This window comes from Heteronotia binoei, chromosome 9, assembly GCF_032191835.1.
Source record: "Heteronotia binoei isolate CCM8104 ecotype False Entrance Well chromosome 9, APGP_CSIRO_Hbin_v1, whole genome shotgun sequence".
Taxonomy (NCBI): Eukaryota; Metazoa; Chordata; class Lepidosauria; order Squamata; family Gekkonidae; genus Heteronotia; species Heteronotia binoei.
The window spans coordinates 81,116,400-81,143,120 of record NC_083231.1 but is presented as its reverse complement, the minus strand read 5'-3'; the positions used below and the strand labels follow the sequence as shown (position 1 = coordinate 81,143,120).

The 26,721-nt window shown below is 42.2% G+C and overlaps 1 protein-coding gene across 1 annotated transcript in view; it reads right to left on the bottom strand.

The window, feature by feature from the left end:
• Positions 1 to 26,721, bottom strand: part of SEC24D (SEC24 homolog D, COPII coat complex component) — an 80,049-nt gene that overhangs the window by 38,036 nt on the left and 15,292 nt on the right. The window contains exons 8-9 of the mRNA XM_060246866.1: positions 13,304 to 13,442; positions 5,036 to 5,151 (exon numbers count right to left, since the gene is read on the bottom strand). Coding sequence (XP_060102849.1) covers positions 5,036 to 5,151; positions 13,304 to 13,442 — 255 coding nt within the window. The remainder of the gene's footprint in view (positions 1 to 5,035; positions 5,152 to 13,303; positions 13,443 to 26,721) is intronic.

The window sequence follows — 26,721 nt, the reverse complement described above, 5'->3', positions numbered from 1 at the left end:
GGTCGGGTTCGAGGCCGAGTCGAGAGGGCGGGTCTTATGCTTTTTTGAGCTAGTGCTACCCGTCGGGTCCGAGTGGGCGGAATCGGAGCGGCGGCGCTTTTTGGGGTCGTCCGACTTCTTAGAGTGCTTGCCGGTCTTAGGCTTACAGGGAGTCTGTGCCACGGAAGCTGCCGACTGCGCCTCTCCCACGAGGTGTGGGGAAGATGGCGCGGGTTGTTGTTGTCCGCCACGCGGCATGGCCGGTCGGAGTGAGGTTTCCATGAGGTGGCTCTTGAGTCTCGCGGCGCGGTTCTTGCGGGCCTGTTTACCAAATTGGCTGCAGTGCACGCAGGAGTCTGGACGGTGTGCCTCTCCAAGGCAGAACAAGCAAAGAGAGTGGCCGTCGGACGAGGGGATTTTGGATGAGCAGCTGGTACAGCGTTTAAAGATTATCTTGTCCCTTCCTTCCATCCGCCCGGGAGGGGGGGGGGGAGGGAGGGGGAAAGTCCAGAAAGATAGTAAGAGGAGGCTTTTTTTTTTTTTTTTTTTTTTATACGATACCAGGAGAAGTAGAAGATGAAGAATTGAAGCGAAGAGAAGGTAGTTGTTGGAGATTGCAATGAAGAAGTTGGAGATCAACGAGGAAGGTGCGATCCGGTCGGCGGTAAGGAAGAAACTGAGTGGCTAAGCACCTCCCCCTTGTCCAGGCATGCGCAGTAGCTGTCTCCTCCCAGGACAAGTGGGAGGCGCGCCAGATCTACGATCAAGATTGCTTTGAACTCTCCGAGGTCGGGGCCAATCCTGCGGATTACCCATATGTGTGAATGCACAGAGACCACGAAGAAGATCCACAAGTTCGCATTTGAGTTCTTTTTGGATGTATGCCATCTGGGCATAGCGATCTGTCAGTTTTTTAATTTGTCCATCAGTCATAAGACCTCTCCTCTCATCACTTCAATCTGACTCAGGTCTTTCTGAAATTGGTAGTTCTGGAAAGGCAAGCACCTCCCATTTTCCACAGTGAAGACAGAGGCAAAAAAATGCATTCAGCTTCTCTGCCATTTCTCTATCACCCTTTAGTAATCCTTTTACCTAGGCTTGCCAATCCCCAGGTCCCAGCGGGGGTTCTCCCGCTTTCCCAGGCTCCTTCCCACCCCCAGTCAGCTGGCCGGCAGGGGGAAGCCCCACCCCCACAGCCATCATGTGCCTTTCACCCTTTGGAGGCTTCAGTCTCTACTTGGAAAGCATTCCTCTTGGGACGGTGTGTCTGCATCTTTAAGGCTGAAGGGAAGAGGGCGGGAGGAGGCAGAACAACATGGCTGTGAAAGGAGCTCAGACCCTGCGTTTGTTGCACAATCTTTGCAGAGGTCATTTGCATAGTGTGAACATAAGAACATAAGAGAAGCCATGTTGGATCAGGCCAATGGCCCATCAAGTCCAACACTCTGTGTCACACAGTGGCAAAAAATTTTATATACACACATACACTGTGGCTAATAGCCACTGATGGACCTGTGCTCCATATTTTTATCTAAACCCCTCTTGAAGGTGGCTATACTTGTGGCCGCCGCCACCTCCTGTGGCAGTGAATTCCACATGTTAATCACCCTTTGGGTGAAGAAGTACTTCCTTTTATCCGTTTTAACCTTTAAGGAAAACTTGAACCTTTGATTGCCCTGTGTTACTGTGAAAAACTTCAGCAACTCGTGAGTAGAGGTGCCAATCCCCAGGTGGGGGCAGGGGATACCCAGTTTGGAGGCCCTCCGGAGCTTCAGGGTCATCAGAAATGGGGGGGGGGAATGTCTGCTGGGCCATAGGGTATAATGGAGAATTAATCCCGGGGTATCTGGGGCTCTGGAGAGACAGTTCTTTCAGGTAGAGGTACCAAATTTTCAGTGTAGCATCTTATGAGTCTCCTCAAAATGTTCTCCAAGTTTCAAAACAACTGGACCAGGGGGTCCAATTCTATGAGCCTCCAAAGAAGGTGCCCCTATCCTTCATTATTTCTAATGCAGAGAAGGCATTAAAAAGGTATGTGGTCGCCTTAAATGTGATGGCCAGAACTCCCTTTGGAGTTCAGTTGTGCTTGTCACAACTTTGCTTATGGCTCCACCCCCAATGTCTCCTGGCTCCATCCCTAAAGTCTCCTGACTCCACCCCCAAAATCCTCAGATATTTCTTAATTGGACTTGGCAACCCTACTTTTACCCCTTGGTCATCCAAGAGCCCCACTGCTTCCCTGGCTGGTTTTCTGTCACTAATGTATTTTAAGACATTTTTACTGTTAGTTTTTATGCTTTTAAGCAATATGTTTCTCGTAGTCCCTTTTACTCATCTGATCACCAACTTGCATTTTATTGGCCAATGCCTGTGCTCCCTTATATTTAAATATCTCAGACTAGCCTTCCATCACTTAAAAGAATCTTTCTTACATTTTACTGATTCCATTGCTTTGTTCATTAACCATGCAGGCCTCTATTTATATCTATTTGAACCTTTCCTAACCTGCAGTATGCATTTTATCAGAGCTTCTAGGATTGTAGTTTTAAATAGTCTCCAAGATTCCCAAAGGACTTAACCGTCCTTACCTTTCTTTTTAGTTTCTTCTTTACAAGCCCCCTCATTTGAGAGAAGTTACTTGTTCTAAAGTTAAAAGTGGCTGTGTTGGTCTTTTTGAACAATTTCCTATTCACATGAATGCTGAACTTAATAACTTTATGATCACTGCTATCACATTCACATCTCTCACCAGGTTTTGAGCATTACTTAGGACCAAGTCCAGGATCACCTCTCCCATGGTAGGTTCTGTGACCATCTGTTCCATGGCATGGTATCTTGAAGCCCACCCTCTTTCTCCTAACTTGAACACATATTGACTCAATCAATGTGAAGTAGTTAAAATCACCTATTACAACAGTTATTTTGTCTAACTTCTTTCCTTATTATTATTTTGCTATTTTTAAATCATCCTCTAACCTTTGATCTGGTGGGTGATGAACTCCCAAGATTTAAACTTTCTTGAGTATATTTATTTATTGTATTGCATTTCTATCACACCCTCCCCCACCCATAGTGTTTCTGTAAGTGAATCTATTTCTCTTACATTCAATCTTACTAAACTGTATACTCTCTCTGACATACAGAGCCAGTCCACCTCCAACCCTTCCCTCCCTATCCTCCACTTCCACTCCACCTCCCTGTCCTTCTGATATATATTATGTATAGTTTATGTTCAATGATGTAATAAAGGCCAGTGGTAAGCATTCGATATATATGCTACATACTCAGAGAGCTTAACAAAATGTGATTCAAATACATTTTGACACTTCCACTACTTCCACTTAATACTTAGCAGTGCTTAGAGAATGAATTGCATTAGAGATTTAAGGTACCTATAGTATAAACTATGTGAGTACTCAAGAGAGAGACAAAAATGTTTCTCAAGGCTTTTCTGAAGAAAGCACTAACACCAGAACAATTTATGAGAGGCAATTGAGATATCAGATATCCGTTACAATCACTTGTGGGGTCACCTTTGCTCTAAGAACATAAAGATGATAAACAACATTCCCCCAACCTCAGCACTGGATATTCCTTGAATTCCAATGCACACTTTGCATAGATTCCCATGATACTTCCACTATCAAGCCATCAGCCCAAACTCTAGCATATGTTAACTGTTTTATGAAAGCTACTTCCTGCTCCACAATTAACTTACTAAAGGTCATCTAAACATTCACAGGTTAATTGTGAATCACAGAACATGAAAGTAAATTTCACATTACACTTAAAATAGAAGCACAGCTACAAGACAATAGTAAATACAATGATTTTGTGTTAGCACACCTTAAGCCACAGATTTACTATCATGACCCTTATTTGCCTGTTGCTCATACCCATGTGCAGGGTTCTTTTTCTAGCAGGAGCTCATCTGCATATTAGGCCATGCCTCCTTGATGTAGCCAATCCTCCTGGAGTTTACAGTAGGCCCTGTACTAACAGCCCTCTAAGCTCTTGGAGGATTGGCTACATCAGGGGGGCATAATCTAATATGCAGAGGAGCTCCTGCTAGAAAAAGAGCCCTGCCCATGTGAATCCAGAGCACTCAGATAAGTAAATGAACTACAGTAACTTAAGTGGAGAACTGAGCTTTTAAAAGCTGCTCCAATTTCAGCATTTGTAACAGCCCTACAAAGAAAAAAAATCATACTCCATATAAAATTCTGTAACAGTATATGAAAAGATTTTGGCTAACTTCCTGCCACGTTTATAGTAAATGCAAGACACTGTGTTTGCTAAACTCATTCCAAAGAAGCACAACGCTACTCAACAGCTGTTATTTGTTAATGTGTTCCCTAGCTGTTCATCCTCATTGTTATTCAAGCACAAAGGAAAGCTGTAGTTTTCCCACAACACACTGAGAAATCATTATTGTACTTCGAATGTATTGAACATAACCTTCTCAATATACAACATCAGTGACACATCACCTTTACAATATAGACTGTATTTTTTTTTTAAAAAAGGATGGCAAGCAGTTCATAAACTGATTTTTAAATGAAATTTAAACTCATACACTCTCATCCAGAAGGCCGGTGAATACTCAAATGCACATACAAAAAATTTGAAACAAATAGGCTTCTCTAGTTATGTCAACAGAAGAAAGCAATTTGTAGGTGAGGAATCACTTTGCACACTTATAAGTAATGGACAATTAACTTTAAGATGGCTTGATTAACTTTATGCAGGTTCAGTTGCAATTTACTACACTTAGCTTTCTTTTGATTATACCTTATATACTTAGAATTTAGATTACAATCAAGTTAAATAATTCAATTTAACTGGGTTTTAAAACTGTAGTTAGAAACTACTGAGGAACTCCTTTGTATACTTACTGGGTTTAAGCTTCTCTAAAATACTTTGCTCCTAATTCTCCAATAAATATTTAACAGTTCATAGGGTTTTTTAAACATCCATGCCTTTCCTCCCTTTGTAATAGATATACATTGATTTGGCACACATATTACAAAATACTTTTAATGTTGAACAGACTTACCTTACAATAATCTAAAGTAGCAACATATTCATATGATCCCAGAGATAACTCTGGTCTTTCATAGTGGTCTATTCTTCTGCCAATATGGTCCAGATGTTGAAAGTAGAATGGAGGGACTACAGAAAAAAAATACAAGAAAACCAATTTCTCATTTTTTTGTTAAACACAAATGAACAAATAGAACCTGGAGGGACGGTGGCTCAGTGGTAGAGCATCTGCTTGGGAAACAGAAGGTCCCAGGTTCAATCCCCGGCATATCCAAAAAAGGGTCCAGGCAAATCGGTGTGAAAAACCTCAGCTTGAGACCCTGGAAAGCCGCTGCCAGTCTGAAAAGACAATACTGACTTTGATGGACCAAAGGTCTGATTCAGTATAAGGCAGCTTCATATGTTCATATAACCTCCTGCTGCGTGCCTTTAATATGCTAGCAGTGAGTAGTTAAAAGCTATATGGGAAGTGAATTAAGTTTCATGATTTTACATTAGTCTTTCTGCACCATCAAAGGCTTCAATGCATTTTCTAGCACTGAATTTCCTTGAAAACTCAATGAGAAAAAAGGAATTCACTAATTCACTTGCAATATACTTCATCCTCCCAGTCACAAAAATCTCAGAATCCTCATCAAGCATCTCTATATATTTGTGCTTAACAGTTGTCGCTGCAAATGTGTTATAGCCATTGGTCCTTTGTGGACATAGTTGGTGACACAGGTGTTTTGTTCATACCGAACTTCTTCCTCACCTCTGAAGGATACTTGCCAAACACATACCAGATCTTTTTGTAATTTTTTCAATTAATTTTTAAAAAACTATGCACTAGCCATCCAACTTTCCCAAAAGAATCTCAGTGTCCTTATACAAGCCCAGTTCCAGAGGGTAGCTTGTCAGTCTGCAGTAGAAGAACTAGATTGGAGTCTAGTAGTTCCTTAAATTGCTTAAGTTCCTTAACTACTAGATTGGAGTCTAGTAGTTCCTTAAGAGACCAACAAGATTGGGGAGGGGGGAGGTTTATGGACTTTTGAGAGTCAAAGCTGCCTTTGATGGGTATCTGACAAAGGGAGCTTTGACTCTTGAAAGCTTATATACTGAAAATATAATTGGTTATACCTTGAAGGATCAAGATGGCATCCAACATGGAGCTCTGAGCAAAAGTTCCTGTCTGGTTCTATGTAATTTAATCTTTAAGTCAATTATATGCATTGCAAACTATTTAACTGGCAAGCTTACGTTAATTTCAAGTTTTGTGGTGCTTGTGGGCTCTTTTTGGTAGACCTAATGTGGCCACAGCAAGGAAACAGAAGCAATGTTTCATCCTCATCCAGAATCTGCCAAGCGGCCTGAATTCTGTTCCTATCACTACAGTGTTTCCTATCTCTGTTGTGGAACTGCTGGCACTTGTGCCTTGGCTGAGACTACCAGTGGGTGGCTGCAGTTGTGCATGGATGAGCTTGGGTCCAGGAATAGTTGCAGACAGGCTCCAGACCTGACAGCTATGTTCCAGGTGCCTCTGTGTGGCTCTCTGATCAACTTGGTCTGGTCTTTGTCACTGGACATACGGCCAGGCAATTTGGAACAGGCCTGGACTGGTTTTGGCTTTGGCTGGTCTCAGACAAGCTCTGGATTGGCTTGGGCTGTGGTTGTGGAGGTTCCAGCTCATTGTTGCTGCTGGTCAATCAGACAACAGCCCTGCCTGTGGCTTCTTAACAGAGCTTGAAGCAATCGGCAAAGGTCTGGTGTGGCTTGTCTTGTCCTGACAAAGACACAATTTATTGTAAATCCTCTCCAACTTGATAAAATTATGGCGCCCTTCCAACCTCCACCCCATCCAGAGACATACTGGAAGTGAGACTAGGAAGTTGCACTCTTCATAGCATGGTGGGATCAAGAACCTAGCTCCCAACACTTGACAGGGCATCACTAATGCAGATGCCAATGGTGGGGAGTCTGGATGCTTCACTGTCAATGGAGGCCCAGGTTACAAACATTGCCAAATAGGCCTTTTATAATCTTTTATCATCTCTGGCTGGTTGGGCAATCGGTTTCCTATATCTCCTTCTGCAACTTGGCCCACGGTGATTCATGCAATTGTCACCTCAAGGCTAGACTACTGTAACTCACTTTATGCAGGGTTGCCCTTAAATTTGATCCAGAAATTTCAGCTGGTGAAAAATGCAGCTGTGTGCCTCCCAACTGGCATGCTTTGCGGGTGCGTATAGAGCCAGTGTTGCACCAGCTGCACTGGTTTTCAGTCAAGTATTGGATCAAGTTCAAGGTTATGGTACTTACCCCTTCAAGGTCCTATGCAGTTAATGACCAACATATCTTTGGGACTGCCTCCCCTAATATGTCCCCCAGAGAGCATTATACTCATCAGAGCAACATCTCCTGGTAGTCCTTGACTCTGGCTCTGGCATAGCGAAACATGCTCCCAATTGAGATCAGAGTCCTGCAGGATTTACAACAATTCTGTGGGGCCTCCAAAGAGGAACTGTAGCCAGGTCTTTGGTTGAGGCATCAGATATCTGATTCCATCAACCTCCCCTGTTCTAACCTGCCTATGCAGCATGACATAACAATCTACTGCACATTACATCGATCTGTGTCACAGGCAATGGCCTAGGTTCATTTGCCTGGTGTTCTGGCCCTTCTTGGGCATGTACACAATGCACTAAGGATTGCAATCCTGTAGCTATTAACTTGGTTTTTAGGTGAAATTGAAATTATGGAATTGTTTTGTTTTAACTTGTTTACTGTAACTTGCCTTTAGCTCACTTGCGAGGTTGGGTGGGATATAAATCTCATTAAATAAATAAATACAATCTTTTTGGTCTCTAAAATGCTACTGAACTAGAATCTAGCTGTTATACAAGCTATGATAGAGAACATTATACCAGAAGCACCCTGTCATGCAGACCTAACTCAGTTCTGAAGCCTTATAATTTGAAAAAAATAATGTGGTTTTTGAAAGGATCCCAGGCTAACTTAATCCATTGTTCTGTGGTAAAATGCATTAGCTAGATCTCATGTTCAATCCTAAAGAAACTCCTTCTGAGAGTCAGAGTAGATAATACCGGACTACACCAACCAATGTTGAGACAGCTTTGTAAGTACTATACAGAATGTGTGAATATACAGGATATTTAACTTCCTTCATCACTCACATACATCTCAAATGGATCACAATAGTGCAGAAAACATGTGCTACAGAATCAGAAAGGTCTCAGTATATATTGTATCAGCATAGATCCAAGAATGAAAGCAGTGGTACCGAAGAAGGTCAGGCACAAGCTGGGTGACTGCATAGATGAACCCTTAAAGCTGTGTTTGTTTACATTTAGATGGTAAGCCTGATACTAAATCTAGCTGAATTGTAGTGAATTTAGTGAATTTAGATGGTAAGCCTGATACTAAATCTAGCTGAATTGTAGTGAAATGCATGACATTTGATTTTGTACCCAGGCCATTTCCCCCACTGAAAATCTTTGTTTCAATGTATACTGTATACAAAGGAACTCAAATGAAAGAGCCCTGCAGAAGCACAAATTATTTTAAAACTGATATTGCAAATAAAATGGTTTAGTAGTTTATTGCTGTGCACACAGCAAGCATTTGTGAAAACTTAATATTGAATAACAGCATATGTAGCCAACTACCCTCTATGTTCTGTTCCACAATTTAAACACTGAAGCAAACAAGAATTGGCACAAGTCTTTTGAGGTTCATATTTCAGAGTTGAAAAGATTACTGTATTTGGAAAAGCTCTGTGCCACTTTGATCCAGCTTTGATCCAGCCAACTTGATACAAATGTCTCAAAAGTCTCTTTCTGGCAAAATTTTGGGATGCAGCCAAAAGCTTAGGAACTCATACTTATGAGTCACATGCAATTGCATTTCTACAAATATGGGATGGCATCTCCTGTGCAACGTTAACTCCTGTCACAGTAAACGCCATGAGGATTTATTTTATTAAAGCCCACTGTTGTAAAGGGAGATGATAAACAAAACATTTGTTCTTCTCTAAGAGATTAAAATGCATTTTCACTTAAAATACATATTCAGCCAATTCAGAAAAACAAAACAAAATAACACTACCTATTTGCTATAAAATTAAATCAAATACATAAATTACTGGAATAGTGTTATATTAAAGAATCATCGTGACCAATGGATTCAAATTGGTGATCGTTGCTGAGCACACATAAACATTTCTTAAAACAAATAATAAATGACACTGTATACCCTTTTGCCTCTTTCCATACATCAAGATGTATTTCTTGCTCCAGTTGCTTGCATTTGAAAAGAGCACCTTCTCAGGAAAATACAAGGCTCAGAGCCCAGAAAAAAAAAGTATTCTGCAGCAGTGTTGGCAACAAAGAAAATGTACTTTTCCTTTAACAAGGCATTTGCAGAATGTCATTCATTGGAGCTATTAAATATTGTTAAGGAGCTACTGCAATCTCCTTTCAGGAAAAAAAAATCCTTGGAACGACCTCTAGCCTCTTGCAATTTATTTGAGGATGGTCACTCATATCTACTCTGTCTTGGATGTAACATTGATATCAGATCTATACTGGAAGCTTCTTTAGATAGTCAGTCTTAGCTTCTTTAATGGATTATTTCACCTGAAGATGCAGAGAAATCTACTGAAATCTGTATTTTCTTGGCTCATAATGCTCACTTTCCCTACAAACATGAACTATCCAGTACAGCAGCCTTCTTTTCTCCTCAACCCTACTCATCTTGTGGTATCTGCTCATCTACTGTTACTGGGGTACCATTTCACCAGTGTCCCACCAGTGTCTAATAAAAAGCTATCACTGATACCAGCCTCATCACCAGCAACAAAAGATCAACAGTTGCAAAACTGGAGTTAGGGGTGGTTGGGATAATGGGACATGTTTGGAAGAGACACAAGACAATTAGGGGTAATGGAAAATATAATGAAATTATGACCTGTTAGAGAAGAATGTGGTCTGTTGATTCTCCTGAACCTTTCAGAAGCATTGCATAGCACTGACTATGGAATCCTTCCAGGCCATATTTCTTGGCTGGGACCCTCTTTCTGGAAGGCAGATTTCAGAAGTGACGCTGGGAGGCTGTTACTCTGAAATACAGGAGTTGTCTTATGGTATTCTAATGATTCAATTGTGTCTCCTGTGTTTTTAAGCATCTACATGAAAACACTAGATAAGGATATCCAGAGGACTCAATGGGTGCTTTCACAAGGCAACTGTTTGCAAGTGGATTTTGCCATTCTTACAAAGTAAAAATTCAGCTGCAAAGCGAATTATGTCGTGTGTGTGAATGCACCCAGTGACTGTATGCTGATGATACTCAAATTCTCTTAGCAAACCTGCATGAAATTATGGTGCCCTTGAATACATCCTTTGCAGATAAGAATGAACTGCAACAACATGAATAAACTTAAACTCAATCCAGATAAAAGACAATGACAGAAATGAACTCAATGGACTGATTAAATAGGGAAATGAATGTGCTAGAGGAAGCTGCATTCTAGATTGATGTCCTTCTTAGCTTGTTAAGCTCTGTAGCGGGGGCACTGGGTCCTTTGAGTCATAGGATTTTTAATGCCTCTCTGATGACAAGGGTTTGCAATGTCACTGAAAGAGGCAGTTGCCAGACCTCTACTGAAGGAGGAGTCTTTAGACAAGCAGAACTGGGCCAAATGTAGACCTGTCTTGAATTTTCCCATTTTGTGTAGTGGCAAATAAACTCCATCAATAGTTGAAATAATCTGCCTTTGATCCTTTTCCACCTGGTTTCAACCCTAGGTTAGAGACAGAGATGACTTTAGTGGTGCTTGTGGATTACCTCCATCTCCACAAAGCCAAGAAGAATGTATTGCTATTATGTCTGTCAGCAGCCTTTGATACAGTGTACCATGCAATACTGCTGAAGGACCTGGAAAGTGAGGTGGGTCTGGGCAGAGCAATGCTGTTTCCATTTTTTTCTAGCAGACCACTCAAAATGTTCCAGTGGCAGATGCTGAATCATCTCTTTTGGAGTTGACATGGGGGAGGGGGAACAAGGCTCTATGTTAGCTCCTAGGTAGTTGTTTAATATTTATGTTGAGATACTCTGAAGTTTTAGAGTATGTTGTCATTAACATGCTGAAGATAGTTGTAATATCTGAAGCAGTGATGATGTGGCCGAGGGAGAACAAACTGAAGCTGAATCTAGATTTGACTAAAGTGATACTAGCTGGAAGGGCTACTACTTTAAAGCCGCCCTGAGCCGCTTTGCGGGGAGGGCGGGGTAGAAATAAAATTTATTATTATTATTATTATTATTATTATTATTATTATTATTATTATTATTATTATTATTATTATTATTATTATTATGGTATGGCTCCACCTACCATTGATGGTATGTAGCTTTTATGGCAAGACTCTGTTAAAAGCTTGGGAGTTCTGCTTGATCTTGGAAAAACAGATTCCATGTCAGCAAAAAAGTTTGTTGGTTTGTTTTCCAACCTACATCTAGTTAAGAAGGCTCCCTATTTGCAGGTACCTGATCTGGTCATGCTGATGCATGCTTCCTTAGCCTAGAAGCTAGATTGCTGTAATACCTCCTTGAAGATGACTTAGAAATTGCAGCTGGTACAAAATGCAGCTTCCTATTTGATACCTGGAACTAGCTGATGAGACCACATCAGTTGTATTCTGAGGTCCTTTCACTGGTTTCTGGTTAGTTTCTGGGTTGAATTCAAGGTGTTGGTACTTTCCTTTACAAGATTATGGTTTGCAGTTCTTCATGAAATGGGGCCTGCACAGCTGAAACACTGCCTTTCCTTCTATGTTCTTCCTCAAAAGCTCTACTGCTAGCATTCTTCCTTTCTCTGTCACATTCAGAAACAGTCTCGGCTCAAGCCTTTTCAGCAGCTGCCCCATGCCTCTGAAACAGCCTTCTGACTTTCCAACAAGGCTACAAAAAGAGCAATTCCAAAGAGCTTCTGGGCACCCTGAACCTGGGAGAAAGAGTAATGCTCTGCTGGTGATAGCATAAGATGTTTTTATATTAGGTTTAATGTTCTTATATTTGCTGCCTTAACATTAGTTTTATCAAACTATTTTATACTGCTGTTAACCTGTCTTTGGCCATGAGATGCTCAGGAGAAAGACATAAAAAAGTTTTAAATAAATAAATAAAATATGATCCCATAATTTTCAGGTAGTACAAATGAGTGACTACCAATATGGTCAAGTTTGCATGCTCATATTTCACCCATTCTAAAACATCTGCACTTTCACCCCATTCATTTCCAGGTTCAATTCAAGAGGTTGCTTTGACCTTTCAAGCTCCAAGCAGCCTGAGCACCTCCAGGCATCTCTTTTCTCAGATCAACCTCCCTAATACTTAAGATCTATCAATCAAACTCTGCCATGTGTCCCATTTTATGTGGAGGCACAACTGACCTCTACAAAATCCAGGTTCTTTTCTGTAGATATGCTGGAGTTGTGAAACACTTTCTCTCAAGAAAACTGGTTTAGCTTTCTCTTTCATCTTCTTAAAGGCAGTCATAAACCTTCCTTTTTTCATCAGCGTTTGGTGACTAAAGAACAGCAACAATAGCAAATCTAATCTTTCTGAACTGCATTTCTGCCAATTGTTATTTATCAATACTACTGGGTTTTTTGTTTTAGTTTTTCTAAATCACTTTATGTATTGTAATACTGAACAGCAACACAGGAAAATATTTTATAATTGAATAAGTAAAAATTACATCATAGCTCCACAGCAGTCATAATTTATAATCCAGAAGTAGGAAGGTAAAGCAAAAAGGTTTCTCTCAAAACCCACCATAGATTTAAGACTCAGCTATATTGACTCTTAGTAAATTAATGCTTTGGTATTTTACTCCTTTTTACCCTATTAAAGAAGACTGAAAGAAGACAGTCTATGTGCTTCATCTTATACCATGTGAGATTTCCACAAAATGCTTCTCTTAGGGTCTAGCATTTTATTAGCAAAGACCATTAAAGAAAATGATATTCAAAAAATCTGTATTCACCTCCAAACATTCAGCAGCACTAGCAATTGCATGCACAAGCAGGATAAAACCAGCAACAATTGCAGTAGTAAATTACTTACACAAGTAAATTCTACTTAAATCAATATGACTTTCAAACAAATAAATGCAGCTAGGCTTGAGATGAAAGTGAAACAAATTCTTTTAGATAAATAGTGTCATGTTTGTTTTGAAAGTGACTAATTTTGGAAAGCATATTGAGTGGAAACTACTCACCATCATTCACACAGCTACAAAATCCACACTGATATTTTCTTCCGCCTTCAATGAACTGCATGAAGGGACACATATATGCTTTGCACCTGTTGCATCGAATGGGCCCTGTTTCCCCATGGTTTACCAAATAAAGCGGTGTCTGCAGAAAATGGGAAAACAGCCATGTTCTTTATTTAAAAACACTTCACATCACCAAACATCAGCCCTGAAATGGTAATTTAATAATGGGAAATCAAAACTCTTTCACCATGGAGGCATTCCCTGTTCTAGAGCTCTTTCCCTGCCTCATGTTTACTAATGCAGAACAGAATCAAAATAAATGAATACAGGCTGTATATATTTTCTTTATATCTCAGTTGTCTTTAAAGGACAGCAGGCACAGTTTATTTATGGACTAAAATGAGGTGGTAAAATCCTAAATGGGTATACTGTACTGCTTCAGTTAGAAGATACCTCTCTTTTTTTTTTTTAATTCCTTGTGTAAACTCCTACCAAGTACAAGCCCTTGCCCAGGATTTGTTTTAAATGTCTGTTCCAGAAACAGTCTATTGATTTTCCTAATAGTATTGTCATTGCTAACAAGTGGGCAATTATCTAGACCGAATTCATATACCCACAACTACATTGTTTTATGTATTCATGCCTGTATTAATCCATGTATTATAATATCAATATTTACTGACCATATATATTAATTATATTCTTTTATAGATTTTATATACAGGATAATATTGGTAACAAATGAAATCATAGTAAAGGGTAAATCATGGTGGGAAGCTAAGGCCTAATCTTGTCTCCCTGGTAACAGAAGATGTCTACAAAGCTGGAATGTGAGCTTGGAGAAAAACGACATCGGGATTTGGGAACTCATTCTTTTGGACAGGAGACAGTTAGGCAGGAGAAATGATGAGCCATTAATTTGTAACCTATATTTGGATTGTATCTTTCACTTATTGTCAGTCTGGCAAGACAAGTAGTCTTGCATGCACATGCTACAAATATTTGCTACCTGATTCTTCATTAAATGCTCCTTTTGCATTTCCTCAAGAGGTCTTGTGATAGATTCTGGGCAAAACCTTACAACTCCTTAAAACTATGAATTCCTTCATCTGCTGTCTGGAGTGATGTTGCCACCCTTTTTTTGCTGTGAATGCTTTCATCCACCTTACTCTACAAATCACCACCACTGCAATGAACAGGACTCCAGAGCATAACTTGTGCTGCTGAATAAGAACATAAGAGAAGCCATGTTAGATCAGGCCAATGGCCCATCCAGTCCAACATTCTGTGTCACACAACGGCCAAATATACACACACACACACACACACACACTGTGGCTAAGAGCCACTGATGGACCTCTGCTCCATATTTTTATCTAACCCGCTCTTGAAGGTGGCTATGCTTGTGGCCGCCACCACCTCCTGTAGCAGTGAATTCCACATGTTAATCACCCTTTGGGTGAAGAAGTACTTCCTTTTATCCGTTTTAACCTGCCTGCTCAGCAATTTGATCGAATTGTATTGTGAGAAAGAGAGAAAAGTACTTCTTTCTCTACTTTCTCCATCCCATGCATTATCTTGTAAACCTCTATCATGTCACCCCACAAGTCGACGTTTCTCCAAGCTAAAGAGCCCTAAGCATTTCAACCTTTCTTCATAGGGAAAGTGTTCCAGCCCTTTAATCATTCTAGTTGCCCTTTTCTGGACTTTCTCCAATGCTATAATATCCTTTTTGAGGTGCGGCGACCAGAACTGCACACAGTACTCCAAATGAGACCGCACCATCGATTTATACAGGGGCATTATGATACTGGCTGATTTGTTTTCAATTCCCTTCCTAATAATTCCCAGCATGGCGTTGGCCTTTTTTATTGCAAACGCACAGTGTCTTGACATTTTGTTATTTTATGAACATATGAAGCTGCCTTCTACTGAATCAGACCCTCGGTCCATCAAAGACAGTATTGTCTACTCAGACTGGCAGTGGCTCACCAGGGTCTCAAGCTGAGGTTATTCACGCCTACTTGCCTGGACCCTTTTCAGTTGGAGATGCCAGAGATTGAACCTGGGACCTTCTGCTTACCAAGCAGATGCTTACCACTGAGCCGCCATCCCTCCCCTCATGTGAACATGGATGAATAACTTTATTTTATTATGATTAATAAGCATGTAGGTGGCAGTCCTACAGAACTATACCAAGGTAAGATCGATTTATGTAGCAGCCCTAACTAGCCCAATCGCACCAGAGCTTGGAAGCTAAGCATGGTCAGTACTTTGATAGAAGCGCCCCCCCCCCCGCCACCCATGGAAGACTGGGGCTGCTATGCAGAAGGCAGAGGCAAAGCACCTTTGCTCATCTGCTGCCTTGAAAACCAAATGAATTTCCACCTCTTGGAGCTGCCATAAGCCAGTTAGCAGCACACTAGATACATCTATCTGGAATTAAAGACAAATGGAATTATGAAGTCTTTACTGAAAATGTACATATTCCAAACAAGATTTCTGTTTGTCAACCCTGAATTTTGAAAGGGGAGAGGGCTAATTCTTGAAATGTATTCAGCAACAAAGTTAAGGCAGCAACAATTGTTACAGATAGGGATGCCATTCTCCAGTTAAGACCTTGGGATCCCCCAGAATTACAGCTCATCTCCAGACTACAGAGATTAGTTCCCCTGAAGAAAATAAAAGCTTTGCGAGGTTGGAACTGTGGCATTGTACCCCTCTAAAGTCCCTGTCCTCCGCAGGCTTCATCTCAAATCTCCCCAGGCATTATCTCCAAATTTCCAGCTTGGATCTAGCACCCTAACCTCCCATCCCTTGCTAGTGGCCAATGGGGACCTGGCAACCCTAGTTACAGACCAACACCACCACACAGATGAGCTATGTGAACATGGATGAATAGCTTTATTTGAATTCTTCTCTGACAAATTCCTTCCCAATCTGGCCTCATGGTCTCTTCAGAAATAGAAGCCAAGCATATTGGTTCTTTGTCCTGGGTTTGACCAACAAAACCAAGTTATGGACAGCCTTAATTCATTTTCATGGAAGAATTTTCACCTAACCTAATTGAAATGAACAGACTTGAGACTGCAGCACGGAGCAGTGTTTGGTAGCTTGCCAAACAAGTTCCCAGTTACAGTTATTTACATGGACGGGACCAAATAAATCAGAGGGCACAGACCCATCCTAACACCTGAGTGTCACATCGTAGTATTTTTTCAGACATTGCTCATTCTAGAAATGCTTTGGGTCAAAATAGAGGGCCCAAAAGGAAATTTAACTATGGGAGTTTGTTATCGCCCACCAAATCAAAAGATAAAGGATGATTATAATATGATGGAAGGATTAAAGATAGTGGCTAAACATAAAAACTGTGTCGTAATAGGTGATTTTATCTACCCGCAGATTGATTGGGTCAATATGTGTTCAGGTCGAGAGAAAGAGATTGAGTTTCTAGATGCTCTCAATGACTGTGCTATGGTGCAGATGGTCACAGAACCTACCAGGGGCGGGGCGATCCTGGATTTGGTCCTAAGTAATGCCCAAGACTTGGTGAGAGATGTAAAAGTGATCGCACCGCTTGGGAGCAGTGACTATAACATTATTGATTTCACCATTTGTATAAACATGGAGTTGCCCCAAAAGACCAGCACAACCACGTTTAACTTTAAAAGGGGTAAATTCTCTGAAATTAGGAGGCATGTGAAGAGGAAACTGAAAGGAAAGGTAAATACAGTCAAAACCCTTGGGGAAGCTTGGAGGCTATTTAAAACTACAATCCTAGAAGCTCAGATAAAATATATACCACAAGTTAGGAAAGGCACAAACAGGTACAAGAAAAGGCCTGTATGGTTAACAAACAAAGTAATGGAAGCTGTAAAAGGTAAGAAGGACTCCTTTAAGCAGTGGAAAGCTAGTCCAAATGAGATTAATAAAAGGGAACACAGGCTGTGGCAAATCAAATGCAAGACTGTGATCAGGCAGGCAAAAAGGGACTATGAGGAGCATATTGCAAAAAACATAAAGACCAACAATAAAAATTCTTTAAATATATTAGAAGCAGGAAACCAGACAGGGAGGCAGTGAGGCCGTTGGATGACCAAGGGGTAAAAGGATTACTGAAGGAGGATAGGGAAATGGCTGAGAACCTGAATGCATTTTTTGCCTCCGTCTTCACTGTAAAAGATGAGAAGTGTTTGCCCGCTCCAGAACCACTAATTTTGGAAGGGATGTTGAAAGACCTGAGTCAGACTGAGGTGACAAGAGAGGAGGTCTTATAACTGATTGACGAATTAAAAACTAATAAGTCACCAGGTCCGGGTGGCATACATCCAAGAATTCTGAAAGAACTCAAAGCTGAACTTGTGGATCTCCTGACAAAAATATGTAATCTTTCATTGAAATCTGCCTCCGTTCCTGAGGACTGGAAGGTAGCAAATGTCACCCCCACCTTTAAAAAGGGTTCCAGAGGAGATCCGGGAAATTACAGGCCAGTCAGTCTGACTTCAATACTGGGAAAGTTGGTAAAAACCATTATCAAAGACAGAATGAGTAGGCACATTGATGAACACAAGTTATTGAGGAATACTCAGCATGGGTTCTGTAAGGGAAGATTACAGGTTTTTGAGGGGTGAACAAGCATGTGGACAAAGGAGACCCAATAGATGTTGTTTACCTTGACTTCCAGAAAGCTTTTGATAAAGTTCCTCATCAAAGGCTCCTTAGTAAGCTCGAGAGTCATGGAGTAAAAGGACAGGTCCTCTTGTGGATCAAAAACTGGCTAATTAATAGGAAGCAGAGAGTGAGTATAAATGGACAGTCTTCGCAGTGGAGGACGGTAAGCAGTGAAGTGCCGCAGGGCTCAGTACTGGGTCCCATACTCTTTAACTTGTTCATTAATGATCTGGAGTTGGGAGTGAGCAGTGAAGCGGCCAAGTTTGCAGATGACACTGAATTGTTCAGGGTGGTGAGAAACAGAGAGGATTGTGAGGCACTCCAAAGTGATCTGTTGAGGCTGGGTGAGTGGGTGTCAATGTGGCAGATGAGGTTCAATGTGGCCAAGTGCAAAGTAATGCTCACTGAGGCCAAGAATCCCAGCTGCAAATACAAGTTGATGGGGTGTGAACTGGCAGAGACTGACCAAGAGAGAGATCTTGGGGTCGTGGTAGATAACTCACTGAAAATGTCAAGACAGTGTGCGATTGCAATAAAAAAGGCCAACACCATGCTGGGAATTATTAGGAAGGGAATTGAAAACAAATCAGCCAGTATCATAATGCCCCTGTATAAATCGATGGTGCGGTCTCATTTGGAGTACTGTATGCAATTCTGGTCACTGCACCTCAAAAAGGATATTATAGCATTGGAAAAAGTGCAGAAAAGGGCAACTAGAATGATTAAAGGTTTGGAACACTTTCCCTTTGAAGAAAGGATAAAACGCTCGGGGGTCTTTAGCTTGGAAAAACGTCGACTGTGGGGTGACATGATAGAGGTTTACAAGATTATGCATGAGATGGAGAAAGTAGAGAAAGAAGTCCTTTTCTCCCTTTCTCACAATACAAGAACTTGTGGGCATTCAATGAAATTGCTGAGCAGTCGGATTAAAACGGATAACAGGAAGTACTTCTTCACTCAAAGGGTGATTAACAAGTGGAATTCACTGCCACAGGAGGTGGCGGCGGCTACAAGCATAGCAAGCTTCAAGAAGGGATTGGATAAAAATATGGAGCAGAGGTCCATCAGTGGCTATTAGCCACAGTATATATGTGTGTGTGTGTGTATGTATATATATATGTATGTATATGTGTATGAATGTATATATGTGTGTTTGAGTGTATACACACACACACACATATTGGCCACTGTGTGACACAGAGTGTTGGACTGGATGGGCCATTGGCCTGATCCAACATGGCTTCTCTTATGTTCTTAGTAGCACTATGTACTGCACAGTATGTTTCAGTGTGCTGAAATAAGGAAGTTTGAATTACATTTTGATGTCACATCAGTGCATGACTCCTGAAATGAGAAGTGCTGAACTTTAAATCAAATATCCAAATGCATGGTTTTTCAAAGCCATAAAAACACTGTAGGAATAATTGTGTTATTCAAGAATTTGTCTTCTATAGAGTAGGCATATTACACTGTAATCCTATGCAGTTACTCCAGTGGGTTTATACTAAAATAATTCTGATTAAGATTTTCTATAATACTTAAAGCAACTCAGTATTTTATCACCTTTAAAAACCAATAGATTTATTCTGTTCCAAGTTTCTAAATGCAGGTTATCCTAAAATGACATACATATATGTTATACACAGAGATTTAAAAACAAACAACAACCTGGAACTGAAGGCCAAGAAATGCCAGAGGTACAGTTTGACATTTCAATGCACAACTCAAGTATATGCATAGAACATGAACTCAGTGAAAATTCACACCAGCAATACCAGGTGATAATACAATTTTTTACTCATTTTTTGGATGGATCCACAACCACTATCACTGACAGGAAACCAGGAAAAGACTAAAATCTGCCTGTGATTTGAGGCTGCAGAGTTTGTGGTTGGTTCAGTGTTGTTTACTGTATTTATTTTTACTGTGTAATCTCTAAGCAAAGATGCCAGATATTCTCTGTAGGGTGTAGGAAAAGTACCAGACGCCACGCTGGCAAACCACGTGGAAGCCTGTGCTGCCTGCACCCGACGTAGCCCAATCAGCAAGTGCCTAGTGTCTCATGGCGTAAAGAGCATGTGCAGTCCTGTGACCAAACTGTCCAATCACTGGCTTACACATGGATTTAAATAAAGCAGCGCTCCCGCCCTGGGGGAGGTCAGCTTTCACCCACGGTCATCTCGTCTCGTTTCCTGACTCCCACAGCTGGTGACCCCGACGTGATCAGCTCCCCGCCTCTACTCGCCCGACCTCTCGGTCTTCACGGTGCACCTTCTCAGGTGAGTATGGGGGAAACATTGTCCAAAGAACAGGTAGCGCATGCGGATGAATTACGGAAATTATGTCAGTCACAGCAGCCCGACAGATGTCCGTCAGGGAAAGAGATCCTTGAGCTCCTGCGGGAGATAGACTGCCAGTGTCCATGGTATCCACAATGTGGTTCCATGAAGCCCAGTGACTGGGGGAAAATCGGAGCGGAGCTGCGGCAGGAACCCCGCGCTCCTATGTCTCTGCTCATAACCTGGCAGCGGATTCATCATGCCATTTGCCAGTTCACTCCGACTGATAACATCCTCTGTAAGCCCCCTGAGACGTCGGGTGAACCCCCCCCTTATCTCTACCCGGCCCTGGCCCCTTGGTCAGAGGCCTCAGCTCCCGCGGGAGCTCCCCAGACGGTTGTGTCTCCCAGTGAGCCGCTGGGCTCAGCCCTCCCGGCGCCCCAGTCCTCTCCCGCCATCCTTCTCAGTCCCTTAGAACGCTCCTTGGCTCGAGCCCGAGAGGCAGGGGAACTGGACTTGTCAGAGGATTGGGGTGGGGAATCTCCGGGGTTGTTCCCCATAACACGGACCCCGGATCCGCGGCACCCTAACCAGGTTCAAGTAACTTGGACAGGGTTGCCCTATTCCGTCCTGAGAGAATTGAACAAATCCATTAAAGATTATGGCTTGAAGTCTACCTTTGTGCAGGGGACCTTAGAAGGTATCGCACAAGGTTATTCTATGCTGCCCTATGATTGGAAGGCTCTTGCTCGTATGATTCTGTCCCCCTCCCAATATGTCGTGTGGGACAGCGAATATCGGGCCGCTGCCATTGCTGCGGGTACTGCTCAAATTACCGCCGACCAGCTTTATGGGGCGGGGCAGTTTGCTGACCTGGCTGCTCAAGCCCAGCTCACTGATGCCCATCTGGCAGGCGTTAAAGCTTGCATCCTCCGCTCCTTCCGCCGGGTCCCAGTTACAGAGAAGGCACAAAAATCATTCAGTGCCATCCGGCAGGGTAACGGGGAGCCTTATGGCGCCTTCATCGATCGCCTCCAAGAGGCCATCCAGCGGCAGCTGGATAACATCGAGGTGCAAAGCGAGTTGCTGGTGAAGTTAGGCTATGAGAATCCCCACACTGACTGCAAGCGAGTTCTGAGCTCTGTCGTCAGCCGCCCTGGCTACACCTTAGCCGACATGTTAACAGCCTGTGCTGAGGTGGGCTCCAAGCAGCACGAGATGGCGCTTCTGGCCGCAGCCCTTCGGGGAAATGGGGACAGAGGCAAACGGCCCGCGGGGAACTGTTTTAAATGTGGGAAACCAGGCCACTTCCGGGCTCAATGCTGCGCCCGGACCCCCCAAGGGGGCTCCTCGGACAATAGGCCATCGAAAAAATGTCCGAGGTGCGGAAAGGGCTATCATTGGGCAAATCAGTGCCGCTCTGCCCCCCCTAGCGACTCAGAGCAAAAAAACTCGTAAGCGGGCAGTCTCCTTGCCCGAGCCCAAAGGGAGACCCTTTACTTTGGACCCTGGAGACGGTGTCTGCTGCCGCCCAACCTTTACCAGGAGAAGTAACCACCTTGGCTGTCTCTGTGCCCCCAGACTTCCCCGCAGCGGCAGCCTTGCTCTTACCCCTGCATGAGATGGGGGAACAGGGAGTGTTCATCATTCCTTCTTGTGAGGAAGCCCCTCCCCCGGGGGTGCCGCTCCTAGTACAAGCATGGAGCCAACTCCCTTTTTCACTTCCGCCCGGGACTCCCGTCGTTCACGCGCTTCCCATAAGGGGGCGCGAGGGTGGTTTCTCTTCTTCTTCTGTTTTTCAGCTCGCTCTGGTGAACCAAGAGATCCCTGCTCATTGGCAAATAGCGGGGGTCCCGAGAAATGGGGAGTGGGGCGAGCAGTCATTTCAGGTCTCACGGGTGTTCTAACCCTAGGAAGCTATTCTAACATAATTGCTCAAGAAAATCGAGCCTCCATCATTGGACTCACCTGTCGTCTCGAGCAATCCATCAATGCAACAACCGCTGTCATACGCGATTCACAGAGCGAAATCTTTAGTCTACACCAGATCCAGCTACAGCATCGACTCGCTCTGGACTATTTACTGGCTCGCCAAGGAGGCTTTTGTAAAATCATCGGGCCCGCGGCCTGTGAGGTGCGCTTTCTAGATCTCAACCGAACAATAGAGAAAGAACTGGAGCATCTGCACACCTTGATTGCAAATAACGCGCTCCACCCAGACTGGGACCCGTTTGCATGGCTCACCTCTTTCCTTCCAAATCTTACTTGGCTTCGACAATTAATTTGTGCCGGTATTGCTATTGTTATTTTATTGATTAGCATTTGCTGTTGTATTCAGTGTCTTCCTAACTTGATACAATTGTGTACACAATCCAAAGAATCATGGCAGCGACGGGCATTGTATTACGCCTACTACAAGCTTAAAAACAAAAAGGGGGAGATGTAGGGTGTAGGAAAAGTACCAGACGCCACGCTGGCAAACCACGTGGAAGCCTGTGCTGCCTGCACCCGACGTAGCCCAATCAGCAAGTGCCTAGTGTCTCATGGCGTAAAGAGCATGTGCAGTCCTGTGACCAAACTGTCCAATCACTGGCTTATACATGGATTTAAATAAAGCAGCGCTCCCGCCCTGGGGGAGGTCAGCTTTCACCCACGGTCATCTCGTCTCGTTTCCTGACTCCCACAATTCTCAATTCATAAACTGCCTCAGGCACTCTTTAGAAAGAAAATATGAGGCCATTTAAAAATAAATAATAGCAAAGCTGGGAAGAGTTAAAACTATACAGTGAGAAGGAACTATTGTCCCAGCTAAGGCCTAAAACAACTTAAACTTTTTGATAAATTATAAGCAATTTCTCTTCAAAGTTTTTTCATCGGTCTTCCTCCAAGATCCATGTTTTTAAAAAAGAACATAAGGAAAAGCCCATGGCTGGTAGAAAAAAATTCTTTCAGCAGGATTTTGTGCTTCTCTGCTATCACTCCCTTGTTGATTTTAACTTTGGTTTTCAGCTCAGTTTTCTCAGTGCCAACACAATGCAAAATTAATCATCTGTATAAAATTATGCTCTCATTCAAATTTTGGCACATAATTTCTTGACTACTAAATAAAATATCTTTAATTTTAAGACATTAAGAACACAGAATCTTGTATTCCTGGCTAGAACATTAGCATGCATACCTTATACAAATAATAAATTCAGACTCCTGTCAGTCCAACTGTAGCTACCAGTGTAGAAGGTGTATAGTTCAGAAAACAATTTTATGCTCCATACCCTCTGTAGGTGTCACTGTGAACTAGAATATGAAAATAATTCAAAGTGACAGTTTATTCCAATCTCACATAAATCACTAAGACAAATTCATACTGCCTCAGGACAGCAAGACAAAATTCAGTCAGGAAACATCTAGCCTGCATTACTAATTTATCTTATTATCACATTATATATTAATGTTTAGCACGAGGAAACAGTTATATTCTCAATTGATACTAAGAATGTTCACTTTGCCTCTAACTATTTATAATAAATATTAGATTAATCCGGGAAACAATAATTTAAATGCTAATCCCAACACCTGAATCTTTTAAAATCAGAATAACCTAGAGCAGAAGGGTGTCAAACTCATTTGTTATGAGGGCCAGATATGACATAAATGAGACCATGTTGGGTCAGGCCATATGAGTACCTGTTTAAGATTAGGTAGCAGAGATATAAACTTTATAAAGGACACAAACGCAATTAAAGATTTTTTTTAAAAAAAAATTAAAACAAAACATGCTTCAAACATTAGCATTCACTGATCTTAAAGGTGTTTTCTTTGTATTTCCCCCATAGGATCCATGGAACGGGGCAAAGGAAGCTCTGGCTCTTTCCTTCCTTCTCCAGGAGATGAGGAGGAGGAGGAGCCTCAGCCAACAGAAAGAAGAGAAGCTTGGCTCAGTAGCTCTGCTGTGCAAATGAGAGAGCCTGGCAAAGGGCCTCCCCCCCTTCCTCCCCAAGGCAGGAGCCTCAGCCAATGGAGAAAATAGAGGTTTTGCTCCGTAGCTCCTGTGTGAGCCTCACAAAGCAAGCTGTTATGTAGAAGGAATACAAGAGAGAATCACAGACAGAGATCCAATCAAGAGAAGGAATCCGTGAAAAATTACTAATAAATTCCCTTGTACTTAATGATTCACATGTAATTCATGAACAATTTCACCAGGATTCAATAAGCATGGAAGGTATTTCTTTACAACTACGTCAGAGCTATAAATTGTATAAAGCTAGAAAGAGTGCAAAAGTCACTTTTCAGTATATTCCAAATGGAGCAGAAGTTCCAAACAGCCCCCTACGTGGATAGCAGCATATTCTGCATGTTTCAATGTGATGACATCTTTATCCAGGAGGGAAAAATTTGAACAGTGAACAGACTCTCAAATATTTTTCTTAACAGGGTTTCTAGCACAATGTCTTGCAAGTAGAAAAATCTCCATAGCTCCTGTGCGATTGAGCAAGCCTCACAAAGCAAGCTGTTATATAGAAGGAAGCAAGAGAAAGGGAGAAGGAAGCAGATGACAGCCAGTAGCTCGGGGGTCTGTTAGAAACCCTCTGGGGGCCTTATTCAGCCCTTGGGCCACATGTTTGACACTCCTGACTTAGAAGTTATGCAAACACAATTGAAGTCTACACAGATGAGAGATGGTCTTGTTAGAAGTACAGAGTTCTCTGTCTTTGGTTACATTGCATTAAGGACCATAAAACACCTAAGTATTTCTCCCTTCTACATTAGCACGTTACAGATATTATATTTTAATACCTGAAAAAACAGAGGGTTAGATCCAATGATGGGAGGGCAGAATGGAAAATGCGCTGAGCTCAGTTCTGCTTGCACAAGCAGCAGCACAACTGCAACACAGTGCTTAATATAATTTAACAAAATACCAATGTGCATATGGCTCATGAACAATATAGCTAACAATATAGCTATATGAACAATATAGCTATATTTAGTTTTGAAATTATCCCTTGTGCTATATCCTGTACATGTGTAAAAGCTAGGGTGGTATAATTGCTTTAATTTAGCATAAGCAGACAGCAAGAAATCATTTTAGCTATTACACTTATGGAAATCTTATATAGGATCCAATCCATCATGCAGCTACAGTGTTGTGCAAATATATAAAATTTATAAATTAGCAGACCTAACAGTAAAAAATTCTCTTAATAAGATTAACCTCTTAACTATTATACGCAAGTAAGAAAAAGCTGCCCCCATCCCAGAAATAGCTGATACTAATCTTCCCCTTATCTTTAACTGCATGTTTGTAAAAGGTGACACAGACATGCTTGGGCGGTCAACACATTCACAGATGGTCAATGGGTACAATACCCCACTGACATACCATGACACCAGAAGAACAAATAAAACCAATTATATTAAAGTCAGAGAACAAAACAGAGGGAACCATGACAACACTGGCTAATGCATAAAGCTAAATGTTTATTACACATTCCACTGTAGTGACACCACCTGAATGGCTATTATGGTGTCTACTAATTGATACTGGAATAGCTGAAAGAAGAAAACAGTCCTTAGACATGAGCTGACTTAGCAATCATTAAAAAACAAACCTATTCAGTCATTTTGTTCTATATAAAATGCCTCTTAATTTTAAACAATCTGCAAAATTAAAGCCTCCAAAAGCCTTTAGAAGTTCTTGAATGAGGAAAGCAGAATTAACTGATTGTAATGCAAATTATCCTCTCTATAATAAAAGTCCTGTGGGGTGGCCAAATCTAGATCTTCCATTGACTGAGGGATGCAGTTCATACACTCCATAAACCACTGGCCCATCACAGCTCAGTCAGCATCTCTGGCCTCCTACTGACTGACGCCCCTGCCTACTGCAGGCCTGCGAATGTTGAACAAACCACCAAAACAGTCTTACCTCAGAGATAGACATATCTCTGATGCTTCTTTGTGTCCTCTCTGTCAACCAGCCTCAGAAAGGGCTGCCACTCTACTGTGATCTCATGAAAGCCACCAACAGACCTCTGTCACCCCATCAACAGCCCACACAGATGGCCTCCCAGCACACGCAGCCTCTGAAGGTCACTGAAATAACCAGGGATCCACCGCTGCTGCCATAATGAGACTAGGCAGCTAGGCCTGGCCATGCCAGGAACGTTTCCTTAGAGGCCATGGCTGCCACCTCTTTCGTCATTCCCTCTCTCCCTCCTCCCCTCAGCCTTGCCTCAGAACAGACAAGGATTGGGGCACTGGGGAAGCTGTTAGCCGGAGACCGTTGCTAGGCAACCAACCATGGTTCTATCAGTAAAGGGGGGCAGCATCTGTTTCAGCTGTGGAGTGGATGGGAAGACAGCAAGGGGGTGAATGAATGCCAAGAGTTGGGCAGTGGGGTGACAGCAAGGTTGAGGGGTTAGTGAAGGCCAAGGATTGACGGGTGGGTGGGAAGAGGTGGTTGGG